At 43.7% G+C, this 14232-nt stretch overlaps 1 protein-coding gene and 1 long non-coding RNA gene across 2 annotated transcripts; one reads left to right on the top strand and one right to left on the bottom strand.

Moving 5' to 3' along the window:
- Window positions 1-2602: 2602 nt before the first annotated feature.
- LOC135225466 (uncharacterized) lies at window positions 2603-3847 on the bottom strand. Its single transcript, XR_010316978.1, has 2 exons — window positions 3604-3847; window positions 2603-3123 (listed from the first exon to the last, which is right to left on the bottom strand). It is a non-coding gene; the product is annotated as an uncharacterized LOC135225466 (long non-coding RNA).
- A 4443-nt stretch (window positions 3848-8290) lies between these two features.
- Window positions 8291-11713, top strand: LOC135225318 (basic salivary proline-rich protein 2-like). The gene is made up of 4 exons (XM_064264649.1): window positions 8291-8349; window positions 9461-10648; window positions 10713-11363; window positions 11467-11713. Exons 1-4 carry the CDS (start codon window positions 8291-8293, stop codon window positions 11711-11713), a joined length of 2145 nt encoding a protein of 714 aa, XP_064120719.1.
- Window positions 11714-14232: the final 2519 nt, after the last annotated feature.

Here is a 14232-nt window from a genome sequence, read left to right on the forward strand (position 1 = left end):
TAAGAGATCGAAAACAACTAGCCTGATCACGAGCAATAAAAGGGATGAATATGACCTCATTTAATTCATTCACGTCAAGGTGGTGGATGTGTTCATTTACGTGTTTATAACCTCTCTCGTCTAGCACTGAAAATAGCGGGCAATTGCTGGAATCATCCCGAATTTACCAGGAACTGGGAATGAGGTCCCTGTCCCTGAGTATATAACAGGAATATCGGAATTATACCCGAATGTGAATAAACGGAGGATTATTGAAAGTTCAATAAACTGTAAGGAGAGAGGTTGATTTTATGCCGAGTAATCTGTCTGTACGCCAAATTCTATGGGATGGATATGTAGAGTTTCCTATTAGTGGCATTGTATATTCATTCCTAGATCTATCAAGTATTGCATTAGAACTCTATCTTAAGGTATCTAGACAGGGTGGGAATTTAGCAGCTGATCAAAATATAGCACTCGTAAATGGTTTAAGTAACGCACTTTTTAAATCGGTGTCTGTATTTTTAAATGAAAAGTTAGTGTAGTCTTGTCCTCTATTCCACAATCAATCATAATTATTATATCAAACTACTTAAAAATATGAAACCCAGTGTGATGAATACCATAGGGAGCAGTTGATATTTCCATGATGATCATAACAGTTTGCATGGAGGTGAGTAGGTGGGAAGTTGTTGTCATGGCAGGTGTTAATTCGGACGGTGTACAGTTGGACACAGGTTTCCCTGGTACACCTTCTTGAGGGACTTCGAAAAATTATATGGTAACAGTGTTTACTGAGGGGGAGGACTCTTCCTCTCTTAGCAAGAGTTCCACCAATAAGCTCTAGAATTCTTTCAGTGGGAGGAGTCATTAGGTAAGGTAAGAGAAACACACACACACACACACACACACACACACACACAACGGAGTAAAAGAAAAAAAAGAAATCTGAGCAGGTTATATCACTGTAACTAAGATTACTGTCTCACTTTTAATATAAGTTTGTTTATTAAGATTCCATTGAACTTTCGTCTAAGACGTTATCTTTCCACCGTGTCTGTTATTATATATCGGTCATATTCATTACGCAATACTTAAAATTTATCAAAATTTTAGAGTTATATTGGAATTGGAGAGAATCAGGAACATCATAACAGCATATTTTAACCTTATCACGTAAGCCAAGTTTATACTATCGGTTGCAGTGCGTTTCCTACCAATAATATAATAGGAAGCTATAAAGAGAAGCGCAGCAGCACTTCATTGAACATACTCAAAAACTCAGTGAACGTGTTGAAAGAGTGTGACACCTTAGCTCCTTTCTCTCTCTCTCTCTCTCTCATATTAGCTAATTTAAAGTGACATGTCATCTAGAAATACCACTGTGCTAAGTATGCAGTTTTGATATGTCATTAACACCCTCTAATCTTGACTAAACTAATATATGCATATATATCTTTTCGGGGGGTCGGGGGGAGTGGTGTCGGGGATTGAGTTCTTGTTGTTAAGCCGTCTTACAGGTTTTGGAATTCTAAAATGTAATTCAAACTGACAAGCTTCTTGCTTTTGCTGTACCGATCTCCTCAGCCTGGTTTTGCTACAACTGAAATGGGTTGGGGCCTAGGGGTAAGGTGGGCCTGTTGCGACCCCGATGAGTGGACGAAGTACTAGATATGCTCGTGGATAGAGTGTATGGCTAACGAAAAGCGCCACTTGAAATATTTTCTTGTTTATCTTCAATGCCTGCGTGTTTTTAGTATTTATCCTAATATTATAGTACTGTAGATTTTCTGAATACAACAACATTTACAAGAAGAATTTACAACATTTACAAGAAGGTTAAACTCACTCTCCCTTGTAAAAACATATAGAATGGAGAGAGAGAGAGAGAGAGAGAGAGAGAGAGAGAGAGAGAGAGAGAGATACTATACGTTACTGAGGAATCAAAATGAAAATACTAGGGACAGAGAACATTCCACAACTTGTAATGGACAGTGAAGAAGGACTCCCAAACTTGGTGCAAACTTTTAACCATTCCCATATGGTAAACTTAATTCGTTTGCCAATGATAAACAATTGTTGATATTCAGAGGTTTCATGTATTCATGGTTAGGTTTTTATTCCCTCTTGAATATACTGTAGAGGTTATTCCCTAAACGCCGTTCATTACAATAATTATTACATGATATGGGTAAACATATCTACTTGGCTTATATTTTCTAATATATTAATTGTGATACACGTTTTAATGTCATACGGACAGAAATTCCTTTCGCTCTTATCATCATTCGTGTGAGGATAAGAGACAGACGTCTCTACTGTTAAACAGCCCCTTCAGTCATTTACCTGTCCATTGTGGAAAGAGCTATTTGGAGAAATGTAGTTTAATGATATTGTCCTAGGGTTCTCTTTTTAGATAATTTTTAAAGAAAAAAATCCAGGATGCGAAATTCCCTTTAGATTTTGAACTCCATTGAAATATCAAATTCACCTTTCTAATAAATAAATTATAATAATCATGACCTGGAGCTACACGATATTCATAGGTCTGTTTACGATTTTTGTTTACATCATACGACATGGAAGTTCAGCGGAAGCCATGGGGTAATCCAAATATACATACTCAATTTTTACATTTATTTTTGATATTAGTGAGAAGTCCAGCCACCTTCCTTTTAGATCACCTCTTGCAATCTGTTAGGCATAGAAGATTCATGGTTTCTGACGATCTGTGGTTGGTTGTGGAAGACCTTCCATTGCGTCCCAGTGGTCCTCTCCCTCTCAGGCTTCCAACATTTTACCAAATTAGCCTAAATATTCTCATGAGGTTCATGTCTGTATCCTTACTTGGCCAGTCAAGCAATTGCAGATCCTCTCGACCTTGAAACAGATTCCTGGACTATTCTGGCCGTATGGATGGGGCAGCGGTCGTGAATGAAAATGACAGGAGCAGGTGGGGAGGAATAATTCCGCTGTTGAAGTGAAAGAAGTTAGAAATCCTGAAGAATTTCAATGTATTTTTCCCCAGTGAACCTCCACTTAATCCTGGTGATATCATCCATACAATGTAAGAAGATCCAGCCCCACACGCTTACTGTGACATGCCCATTCCTGGTCACCTCGTAAATGTTTCTTCTGTAGTATCTGAAGGGAAAAAATCTAATTTTTAACAATTTACGGTTTGCTTTTCGTAATAGGGAAAATAATGCTATATCGTTTGGGAAAATAAAATGCTAAGTAAGAACCCTTGCAATAAGTTAAGAATGTTTATTCATCTGCAAGGATTAATACTTATAATAGTATTAAGTTTGATCTGCAACGGTCCGTTATGATATGATATTCTTTAATTCAGTAAAGAGGCTGTACTCTATAGCTAATATAAGTTTACCTACGTGATTATTCATAACATTAATAATGCATTTGCTTAATGCCTGAAAGCTGGCCATAGTAGAACTAATGGGGGGTTTTCAATGAAGATTTTTTATTTTCACACTTCTCGTGGCAATATAATTTAATTAGCGGAAAATACATGGTTATTGACAAAATTATTATCTTTTGATTATAATATTACCCTTGCTTATAATTATTATAATCTGACTGTTATTAATGATTATAGAAACTCACCTTATATTACTCGGTCTTCACTTATGTATCCTGCCGTGACTTCTGCTAGTAAAAGACCTTTCGTCACTGCATACGACTCAAGACCATAATTCCATATCCTCCCCCACAAACTGTTGAACAAAGGCAAGACTATCAGCACGATGCCGTTCGGCGAGAAATTCCTTCTTGGCAGGAATTCTATGAGGTATTCCTGCCTCATGCAGACGTCTTTGCACCGTCATAGCCGAGACATTTAATGCCAGACGTTCACGAATAGCAATAGTATTGGTAAAAGGGTCTTCTTCTGCTGCTCGTCGAATGTCATCGTTATCCTAACGGGTGGTCATTCGTGGTGGAAGTCTTCGAACTGAAATACGTAATTAACATTCAGATACCTAGATAATCAAGATTAATTATAGCTTGTTTACTTATGGGAGGGCTATTTGGTATTCTGGGAAGTAAAGAGAAAGAATCACTATTAGAGTTCAACAGGACCAAGGCAACTGTAATTTAGGTTTCATGATTTTACGGGTTTGTAAGGTTTATTGTTTAAAAAATTAATAAATAAATGAAATAAATAAATGCTATCCAAAGTCGGTCATTTCCCGTCAGGCTAACGTGCTGCCTTTTCCTTTTCCATTTATTTACTGTTGTAGGGGAGACATCAAGACGCTGTGCAACAGCACGTATTGAAAGCCCACTTTCTCGTAGAGCGACGATCTGTGCCCGGAGAACCATATGTTGCTGTTCATTTGGAGACTATAACGAATACTACTAGCAGAGGACAGATAACCTATCAAAATTTATACAACACCTCAGTCTAGCCATGATTGGGTGACAAACTTGTTAGCGTGTAATAGGGGTGCTGTAGCAGTGATATCGTTATCACTGAACAAAGTGATATATTAAATCACACGATCACTGGGACTGAGTGATTAATTGGCTGTTACTGGCATTGCAACATCTCAGGTCATTACTGTCATTGATAACGTTTAAAATTCTGTATGTCTTCATAATGATAAATTGTTAATTGTCTGTTTGAAACACTAAAGGTGGTGGTGTTCCTCTCTTAACGTGAATTCCATTAATCTGCTTTCGGGCTGTTTTAGTGTATAAGAGGTTGGAGGAGGCAAACTTGTAATAAGTATTAATCATCATAGATGAATAAACATTATCTTAATGCAGGGGTTGTTACTTAGCATCACATTTCCCCAAACAATATATCATTATTTTCCCAGTTACGGAAAGCAACGCGTAAATTGTAAAAAATTCAGATTGTTTTCCTTCAGATACCACCGAGGAAACATTTACGAAGTTGCCAGGAGTGGCTTGTAACCGTAAATGTATGGGCCTGGATTTCCTTACATGGCATATGTGATATCACCAAGACTGAAGGGTTTCCCCAGTGGAAAATACGTTAAAATTCTTCAGAATTTCTTACTCCCTTCACTTCACCAGCGGATTTATCCCTTTCCACCTAGTCCTGTCATTTTCATTCATGACGGCTGCCCCATCCATACGGCCAGAATAGTCCAGGAATGGTTTCTAGATCGAGAGGATTTGAATTGGTTGACTGGCCAAATAAGGGTGCAGACATGAATCCCATAGATCCCGAGAAAGATAAAGTCGATTTATTAAATATTGAACAATTCACAGGTGCCCCGAGAGAAGCCGAAGTGCAGTGGAAAAATCACTGAATTTCTAATCAGTTTTCTCCCATGTATACATAAAAAAAATTTAATTTTTGTTCCCAATATTTTTATGCTCATCCATTTCGTATGAAGTAGCTACTGTCGCATATCTTATGTAATATAAGCATTAAGCAGGTTAGGAGATTAATTACGTTTGCTTTATGTCTATTACAATAATTAGAATCATAATTACCTGACTTGTTATCGAATTACAGTTACAACTTCAATTACAAGATGGGGAACAATATCAAATACAATACAATTTTAATATTTCAAAATTGTAATCACAGCTACAAATACATATATAAAACGTATTACTCAATTACATTTCGCACACCTATTTAATTTTAAGAAATGCAGATAGTTGCAAAGACTTTATACTTGAGTTTGGTTTCCTTTTACAGTCAATTTCTCCAACAATTGTAATTTGTAACTTATGATACCTTTAGTACAAATACAAAACAAACATATCTAAAATATTTTAGACCTGTAGAAATTATCGTTAGCATCCTATGATTTGCCTAAGTAAATTTTTAGTATGTTTATTGTGGTGAAAATTATTATGCTGATTATAAGAAAATGATACTGAAATACAAAACTCAAATACTGGAAAAAAATTTCACAAAACTTTTTGCACAAAAAAAGGAAATAAATGGAATAAATTTTTTAGAATTGGTAGCTGGCTTGTCAAGATTCTCCCTTAATAATATAATAAATGAATTGGGAAGCGACTCAAAACATCTCTCCATTGCATTTGGTCAAGATGAGTTCTCTAAAAGTAAGAGGGCGGCTCTAGGATAACAATCTCAAATAAAGTTTTCAGTTACAATTACAATAACAATTACCATTAATTATAAATAAAAAACAAATGGAATTACAGTTAACTTCAAAACGTGTAATTAAAAACATATCAGATAAATGACAATTACACCAAGCCTGAATAAAAGGTAAGGTTTATTTGTAATTGGTAAAGCTCTCTTACTGTGGGTTGCACAGACAGTGCAGTCACGTTTTTGGTCAATAACACTGTAATGAAGACTGGTATCAGTACGAGATTTTGCTGTAATTTTTCGGTATAATCAAGGCTTTAACTCTATTGGATGTCCGGTAAAAATGCTCAATTTTTATTTGTAACACATAGAGTAACTATTCAAACCAATCTGTAGGCAATTGGCAGCTCTCTCTTGCTAAAAAAAAAAAAAAAAAAAAAAAATTAAAAATTGCGTGACAAACGGAATTCTGCTACCATGCCGACAGCTATGTTCCTAGACGGCCATCTCTTCTTCACCTTCGTAATGCAAGCATATGGCTGATGCCCTGAGTCCAAATGAAGCTTGCGAAGGAGGTAACTAAACACAAGTATAACAGTAGATTTACCATCAATCACAGTGTCTATCGTTCTACTACTCCACCATACATGCAGATATCTCTTACTCCAATAATTATAATCATTTACTCATAACCCAAGTCAATGGTCACTAAAGAAAGGAAAAAAAAAATTTTTGTTATCTTAAGACCAAAAATAGTAATAGCTACTACTACTGCTGCTGCTGCCTGATGCTAAATAATAATAGTTTAAAAAAATGCTATAATTACTGGTTATTATTATTAATAATTAATTAATATTGTTCCCTTGTTTTCAACGTAGACCAAAAGTAATATATCCATTGCCTAAGGTAAGGTAGTACGGTACGGAATTTGCACATTATTTCCGTACCTGAACTGTACCGTACCGTACTTCGGTAAAATTGTCGTTGCGTAATTCCGTACCGTACACATAGGCTATAAATATCAACCGTACCGTACCGTAATGCCAGCCTTGCTGGCAGGTAACAACAGCGTGAATCGTTATATATGTATATATACAACATTTTAAATTATTATTATTAGATTAGATAGATAGATAGATACAAAAAAAACCGTGCAAAATATACTTAAACTAAGTAACATTCAGAGAGAGAGGAGAGAAGGGGGAGGAGAGGTGAGGGGAAGCTCTCAAAGAACGGTGTTACCAGGTAAACCTGTGCCAACTTACTGTCACGCACAATAGTTCGTTCCCTCCGCTGATCCAAAGTGAACACGAATCCGCGACTATGAAACCCCGGAGCAGTTGAGCAAGTAACTAACGGAGCATCCAATAGATGTTGCGCCGTCAGGACAAGGAAGGAGGAGTGGGCAGCAGATAGTTTTCTTGAGCATAGAGTAAAGTATCCTTAATCTATTAACGTTAATTAAGAGAGTGGTCGTAAACATTTTGTTGTTGACGATACTGGGTTTGAGTGTAAAATGTGCATTTAAGGAAATATGCGAAATAAATATGAAGACTAAAAGTGCTTAGAAAACTCTAGTATTTATTGAAATGGCATTTCCTATAGATTATTAATCTTATATACTGACATGACTGTCCACGAGATCGATACAAAACTTTCACCAAGTGTTAATGGTGGTGTTCTGTAAGCAGCAAGCCACCTCTATATATATATATATATATATATATATATATATATATATATATATATATATATATATATATATATATATATATATATATATATATATATATATATTATATATATATATATTATATATATATATAGATATATATATATATATATATATATATATATATATATATATATATATATATATATATATATATATATATAGAACATCTATATCAGCAAATTAGCAAAATTTTCAGTTCACTTACTTTATTGAGGTAGCAACCAATACACACAGATACATGTCTATATACTTATACAATTCATGATTGGCCAACCTCCTATAGAGAAAGCGGCGAAGTGGGCAATACACAAAAAATTTGGGCTATATATAATTTTCTTTATTTACTAAATTTTAGTAATTAAACACCATGAAATATTTAGGATACTTTCACCAATATAACAGGTTCATATTTGGTGGAAAAGAGAAAGACAGAACCCCAGAATATAACAAGACAAATAGAGTAGAGAGAAAGAGAGAGAGAGAATAAGCTTATTAAGTTACTTTTATAGATTATGGGTGGTGTGAAGAACCAAAAGCCTCGTTGTTCTTATTTTCTTACCTACAGCACCAGGTCAGTTGCAAAATACGAGTCATTATCCATTTTACTATATTTCTTTAGTAAGGATATTTTCATCCTTGTTTTCAAGATGCATTGTAATAGAAAATAACTTAACTCAATTCCTGTGTTTCAAGAAGCAAAGTAGTTTTCTAGTGCCGATGTAGTTATAGCCAATTCTAACGTGTAAAAGAGTTAATATGTTTTTTGTAGGAATGTAACTTTTCTCTCCTGTAAAGTCAACTGCCATAGTCCTTGCCGTTTCCCTGATTGACCATTTCCTGTCTTAGGGAGGGATAGGAGCCACTAGCTTCTACTCCTTTGCATTGGAGAGTTAAGTTGCCTAGTATATGGCCATTCGTAGGCTGCAGCTTTTAGCTCCACTAATTCTAAATTCAGTCAGGGCTTATTTCTTCACCTTTTTGGACCTCCCCCCTTTTAATAATCTAGCCTTAGTTCTTAACTGCTGTGCTCTTATTCTGTCTCAACTTTATTACCTTAATCTGTTTTCCTTCTTTTCTTGGAATGAAGCGCGTTTTGTAATTCCCTTTATTTCAAATAACAAAATAAAAGTAGTGATATTTACAAAGCCTGGTCTATGTTAAGGCTTATTTCAGTTGACTAAATGTTAAACTAAAAAACCATCACATTTTTCCGACAATCTGGCAGATAAATTTGAACCAATATCACTTTTTTTTTTCATTTTAATTTGAGATACTATAAATAATATTACTTTTCACTTTAAACCTATGAAATATGCATGATCTTCCAAAAACATTAGCATTAAACTGGTAATCAGTAAAAGGAACATAACTAAAAACACGTGAGCTAGTGTCAATATTTTATCATTATTATTTGTATGATAATATACAATGAGTAGGATGTCCAACCTCCATCTGCATCTGTGACCTCACACAGACGACAGGTATGGAATCTACAGTTTACATTATGTCACAGAATGTGGGTTATGTATTTGATTTCCCTGGAACGTGTTTTACGCAGATATTTTTTTTTTCTTTATCAAGCACGCTTCTACAATACATTTTCTTAACCTTACCTGGGGGGGGCCCCCCCCCCCCCTTTTTCCCCCCCCTGCTCCCCCTGCCCGCCCTGTCCCCGGGACAAGACTGGCGGGCGGTAGGCCCGCCCGTCCCCTTGACCCCTGTGGGCAGGGCGTAGGGCCCGCCCGTCCCCGGGACGCCACTGGCGGGCCCATTGCCCTCTGCCCGTCCCCGGGTACGCCCTGGTCCGGGGGCTCTGCCCTCCCGTCCCGTCCCCGGGACGCCGTGGCGGGCCATCCCCCTTGCCCGCCCGTTGCCCCTGGACGCCTGGCGGGGTCCTCTGCCCGCCCGTCCCCGGTGGACGCCTGGCGCGCTGCTGGCCCTCGTCCCGTCCCCGGGACGCCTGGCGGGCCTCTGCCCGCCCGTCCCCGGACGCCTGCGTGGCCGCTGCCCGCTCCCCTGACCGGCCCGGTCCCCTCCCCTGGATGCCTGGCGGGCCTCTGCCCGCCTGTCCCCGGGACGCCTGGCGGGCCGCTGCCCCGGCCCGTCCCCGGGACGCCTGGCGGGCCGCTGCCCGCCCTTCCCCGGGACGCCTGGCGGGTGTCGCTGCCCGCCCTTCCCCGGGACGCCTGGCGGCTAGCTGCCCGCCCGTCCCAGGGACGCCTGGCGGGCGGAGGCCCGCCTCGTCGATGGGCCCTGGCGGGCGGAGGCCCTGGTCAGGACGGGCCCTGGCGGCCCGAAGCGGGCGGTCCCCTGGACGCCTGGCGGGCGGAGGTGGCGAGGCCGGTCCCTGGGACTGGCTGCGGCGGATCGGGCGGAGGCCCGCCGTCCCCCGTCGGGAGGCCCGCCGGTCCCAGGGACGCCTGGCGGGCGGAGCCCGCCGGGTCCCCCGGGACGCCTTGGCGGGCGGAGGCCCCGCCGGTCCCAGGGACTGGCGGGCGGAGGCCCGCCGGTCCCCCTGGGACGCCTGGCGGCCTGAGGCCCCCGCCGGTCCCCCGGGACCCGCCTGGCGGGCTTGAGGCCCGCCGGTCCCCGGTAACGCCTGGCCGGGCGGAGGCGCCGGTCCCCGGACGCTGGTCCCGGTTCCCGGGGAGGCCCGCCGTCCCCGGAGGCCCCCCGCCCCCTGGCGGGCGGAGGCCCGCCGGGTGGACTGGGCTGGCGGGCGGAGGCCCTCCGGTCCCCCGGACGCCTGGCGGGACGCCGGTCCCCCCCGCAAGGGCGGTGGCGGGCGGAGGCCGCCCGCCGTCCCCGGGACGCCTGGCTGGGCGGAGGCCCGCCGGTCCCCGGGACGCCTGGCGGGCGGAGGCCCGCCGGTCCCCGGGACGCCTTGGGCGGGCGGAGGCCCGCCGGTCCCCGGGACGCCTGGCGGGCGGGAAGGCCCGCCGGTCCCCCCGGGACGGCCTGGCGGGCGGAGCCCGCCGGTCCCCCGGGACGCCTGCGGGCGGAGGCCCCGCCGGTCCCCGGGACGCCTGGCGGGCGGAGGCCCCGCCTGTCCCCGGGAACGGGCCTGGCGGGCTTAGGCCCGCCGGTTCCCCGGGACGGCCTGGCCGCGGGCGGAGGCCCGCCGGTCCCCGGAACGCCCTGGCGGGCGGAGGCCCGCCGGTCCCCTGACGCCTGGCGGGCGGAGGCCCCGCCGGTCCCCGGGACCGCCTGGCGGGCGGGGCCCGCCGGTCCCCGGGACGCCTGGCGGTCGGAGGCCCGCCCGCCGGTCCCCGGGACGCCTGGCGGTCGGGAGGCCCGCCCGGTCCCCCGGACGCCTGGCGGGCGGGAGGCCCGCCCGCCCCCGGGACCCTGGCGGGCGGAGGCCCTCCCGGTCCCCGGGACGGCCTGGCGGGCGGAGGCCCCGCCGGTCCCCGGGAACGCCTGGCGGGCGGAGGCCCGCCGGTCCCCCCGGGACTCCTGGCCGGGCGGGAGGCCCGCCGGTTCCCCCGGGACTGGCCCCGGGGCGGAGGCCCGCCCTTTCCCCGGGACGCCTGGCGGGCGGAGGCCCGCCCTTCCCCGGGACGCCTGGCGGGCGGAGGCCCGCCCGTCCCCGGGACGCCTGGCGGGCGGGCGGAGGCCCGCCCGTCCCCGGGAACGCCTGGCGGGCGGAGGCCCCGCCCGTCCCCGGGACGCCTTGGCGGGCGGGGAGGCCCCGCCCCGGCCCCGAGGGACGCCTGGCGGGCGGAGGCCCGCCCTCCCGTCCCCGGGACGCCTGGCGGGCGGAGGCCCCGCCCGGTCCCCGGGACGCCTGGGCGGGCGGAGGCCCGCCCGTCCCCGGGACGTGGGCCGGGGGCGGAGGCCCGCCCGGGCCCCTGGGACTCCTGCCGGGGGGCCTCCCGCCCGTCCCCGGGACGCCTGGCGGGCCTCGTCCCGCCGTCCCGCCCTTAAGAGAGTAACACTCTGCTTAACCTTAGAACCAGAATATGACCCTGAATCCTTTCAATCCTCCAGGGGCTTCTCTGAATCCTCTGCTTCTTATCCTGGCACTCCACAAATCTTCTCTGAATTCTCTGCTTCTTCTTCTGACGATCCCTGAATCTTTTTTGAATCCTCTGCTTCTTCTGGCACTCCACCAATCTTCTCTCAATCCTCGGCTTTTCCTGGCACTCCACCAATCTTCTCTCAATCGTTTGCTTCTCCTGACACTCCACCAATCTTCTCTGAATCTGCTGCTTTTCCTGGCACTCCACCAATCTTCTCTGTATCTTCTGCTTCGAATCCTGTCACTCCACCAATCCTTGCATTTACCTTTCCCTTTCACGAATCAATAAAACTCTTACAAAACATTTTATACTTATTTCCCTCTAACTTTCATATCCTTCAACGATTAACAAAGCAAACTTATTACATCTAAACATCAAACCTTCCATATAAAATAAAGTATTGCAGTTCACTTCTAAAATCCATTGCAAACTAAAATCAATTCTAACACGATTATGAAGAATCCTTTAAATTCGAGTTAAACTCGAATTATTATAAATAACAAAATTTTGCTGCAAAAAAATAATGTGTAAATGAAAATCGCAGTTTTTAGTAACATAAACTTTTTATTGATTAAAAAAAAAAAAAAAAAAAAAAAAAAAATTCCATACAACAAACGATTCTCCTTCCCTCCTCAAATTTTTGACGGATCCTGAGCCCTCTTTGCAAGGCCAGCTTAGACTTGGTCGCGCCATTCCTTGAACATGGACAGCTGCTCCTTCATTTTCCAGGCATCTGTAATTTCCCTGGTGGTTCTTGAGCTGGCAAACCGATTTCTCCTTCGCTCCTCGCAGCTGTCGAACCTCATCTTCCAACTGGTCGTTCCGTTCGCCTTGGACACCGGTGTTCCTATCCAGCGACTTGAAGCGATGATTCCCTTCCTCTAGAAGGCACCTCAGCTCGTTTCTCTTCAGTTTCGCAACCTGAACTTCACAATGTAGTACACACGTTTCCTTCGTGAGATCTTCCACTTCCTTCTGCAGGAGCTGGAACCTGACCTCGGCGTCTTTCCTGTCGGATTAGCGCTTTTCGTTCGCGTCTTTTCGTTCCTGGACGAGCCTCGCCATCCGCGCTGCTTCTTCGGTCTATATCTGCACGTCCTTCTCCTTCTTCACTTGACCGTTCTCCTTCAGAACAACGTCTCACCTTCGAATATGGGGCCCTTTCTTGCCAGGCCTGTTGCCGACACCCTGAGTTATCTGGATCACAAGAGTGCTTTCTTCCTTTCCGCCCGCCTTCTGAATGTCTTCATTGTAGTCAAGCCTCTGTTGCAGCTGAAAAATGATCGTGTCCAAGTTCACTGCTGCTCTCTCTGGTACTGTGTGGTGTCTCGCAAGGCCGAAATTCTCTTGTTCAATTCCATTTCCTTGGCCTGTTCACCTCCATCATCAGTAATTAGGAGGAACCTCATCAGTGAATAGGCAGCTTATAAACAACATGACTATCCTTGCGTTAGACTTCTCTCCGTATTTCAGACAACATCTAGACAATAACGTCACACAACAGCTGCTGCCAAGGCAGGCCAAGTAGGCCACATTTTTCTTCAACTGGAGTACCCAATTCTATACTCTCCTCTATATCCCTCTCTTTTTCCTTGATTTTCAATATTTCACAAGAGATATTTCGATTTATCAAAATATAGCAGAAACATTCTGAAAGATTTCCAATAATGCCTTGTTTTCTAGGTGTTATAATTTCCTGCAGTTCTCTCTCTCTCTCTCTCTCTCTCTCTCTCTCTCTCTCTCTCTCTCTCTCTCTCTCTCTCTTTTTTTTTTACGGGATCTTTTTGCAGTACGCATCTTTTTTGTTTGGTCTCTTATCGTCTTATCTATTAAAATATATTTAGGGATTTTCCTTTATTTACCTTTTTGTCTACAAGAAAAACAATACTAACTACAGGCGGGCAATTGGAACTGAGCAAAAAATGACCATTTTTCTAAGCTACGTTTTATTGTTATTGGATTTAACCAAATAACTAAAAGATATCATTCTAAATGATTAGCCGAGACATCAAGTAAAAATAATTATATATTATATATAATAATCAACTACTCAACCATAATGATTTTTCAAAAACTATAGGTAAGTTTTTAAGATTTTTAATTTATATCATATGCATACAAAGAAAAGGTAAAACGAAATTTAATTATACTAAATTTTGTCCTATATAATAGTGAAAATCAGGTATAAAGGAGTACAATTTTATTTGAGCATAATTTGATTCGTAAATTGAAATCCAATATAGAAATAAAGCAGAAAATCCTAACAGCCCCATTTCTATAGCAACGCATTTGGTGTGAACGTATCCTTATAAACACAAATGTAAATAATACTGTTTAATACGGACGATAATGACAACAATTTAAATACTATTTAAAACAACTTCTTACAGAGTCAATAATGTCGTCAAATAATAAATACAACAATGAAAACG

Source organism: Macrobrachium nipponense, chromosome 13, assembly GCF_015104395.2.
Source record: "Macrobrachium nipponense isolate FS-2020 chromosome 13, ASM1510439v2, whole genome shotgun sequence".
NCBI lineage: Eukaryota > Metazoa > Arthropoda > Malacostraca > Decapoda > Palaemonidae > Macrobrachium > Macrobrachium nipponense.

What these genes read in the sequence shown, in the direction of transcription:
- LOC135225318 (XM_064264649.1), top strand. Translation starts at nt 8,291, where the DNA reads ATGGGTGGTGTGAAGAACCAAAAGCCTCGTTGTTCTTATTTTCTTACC. An exon ending in TGGCGGGCGGAGGCCCGCCG is followed by an intron (nt 10,649 to 10,712) that starts GTCCCCGGGACG and finishes GCGGGCGGGAAG; the next exon opens with GCCCGCCGGTCCCCCCGGGA. An exon ending in TGGCGGGCGGAGGCCCGCCC is followed by an intron (nt 11,364 to 11,466) that starts GTCCCCGGGACG and finishes GCGGGCGGGGAG; the next exon opens with GCCCCGCCCCGGCCCCGAGG.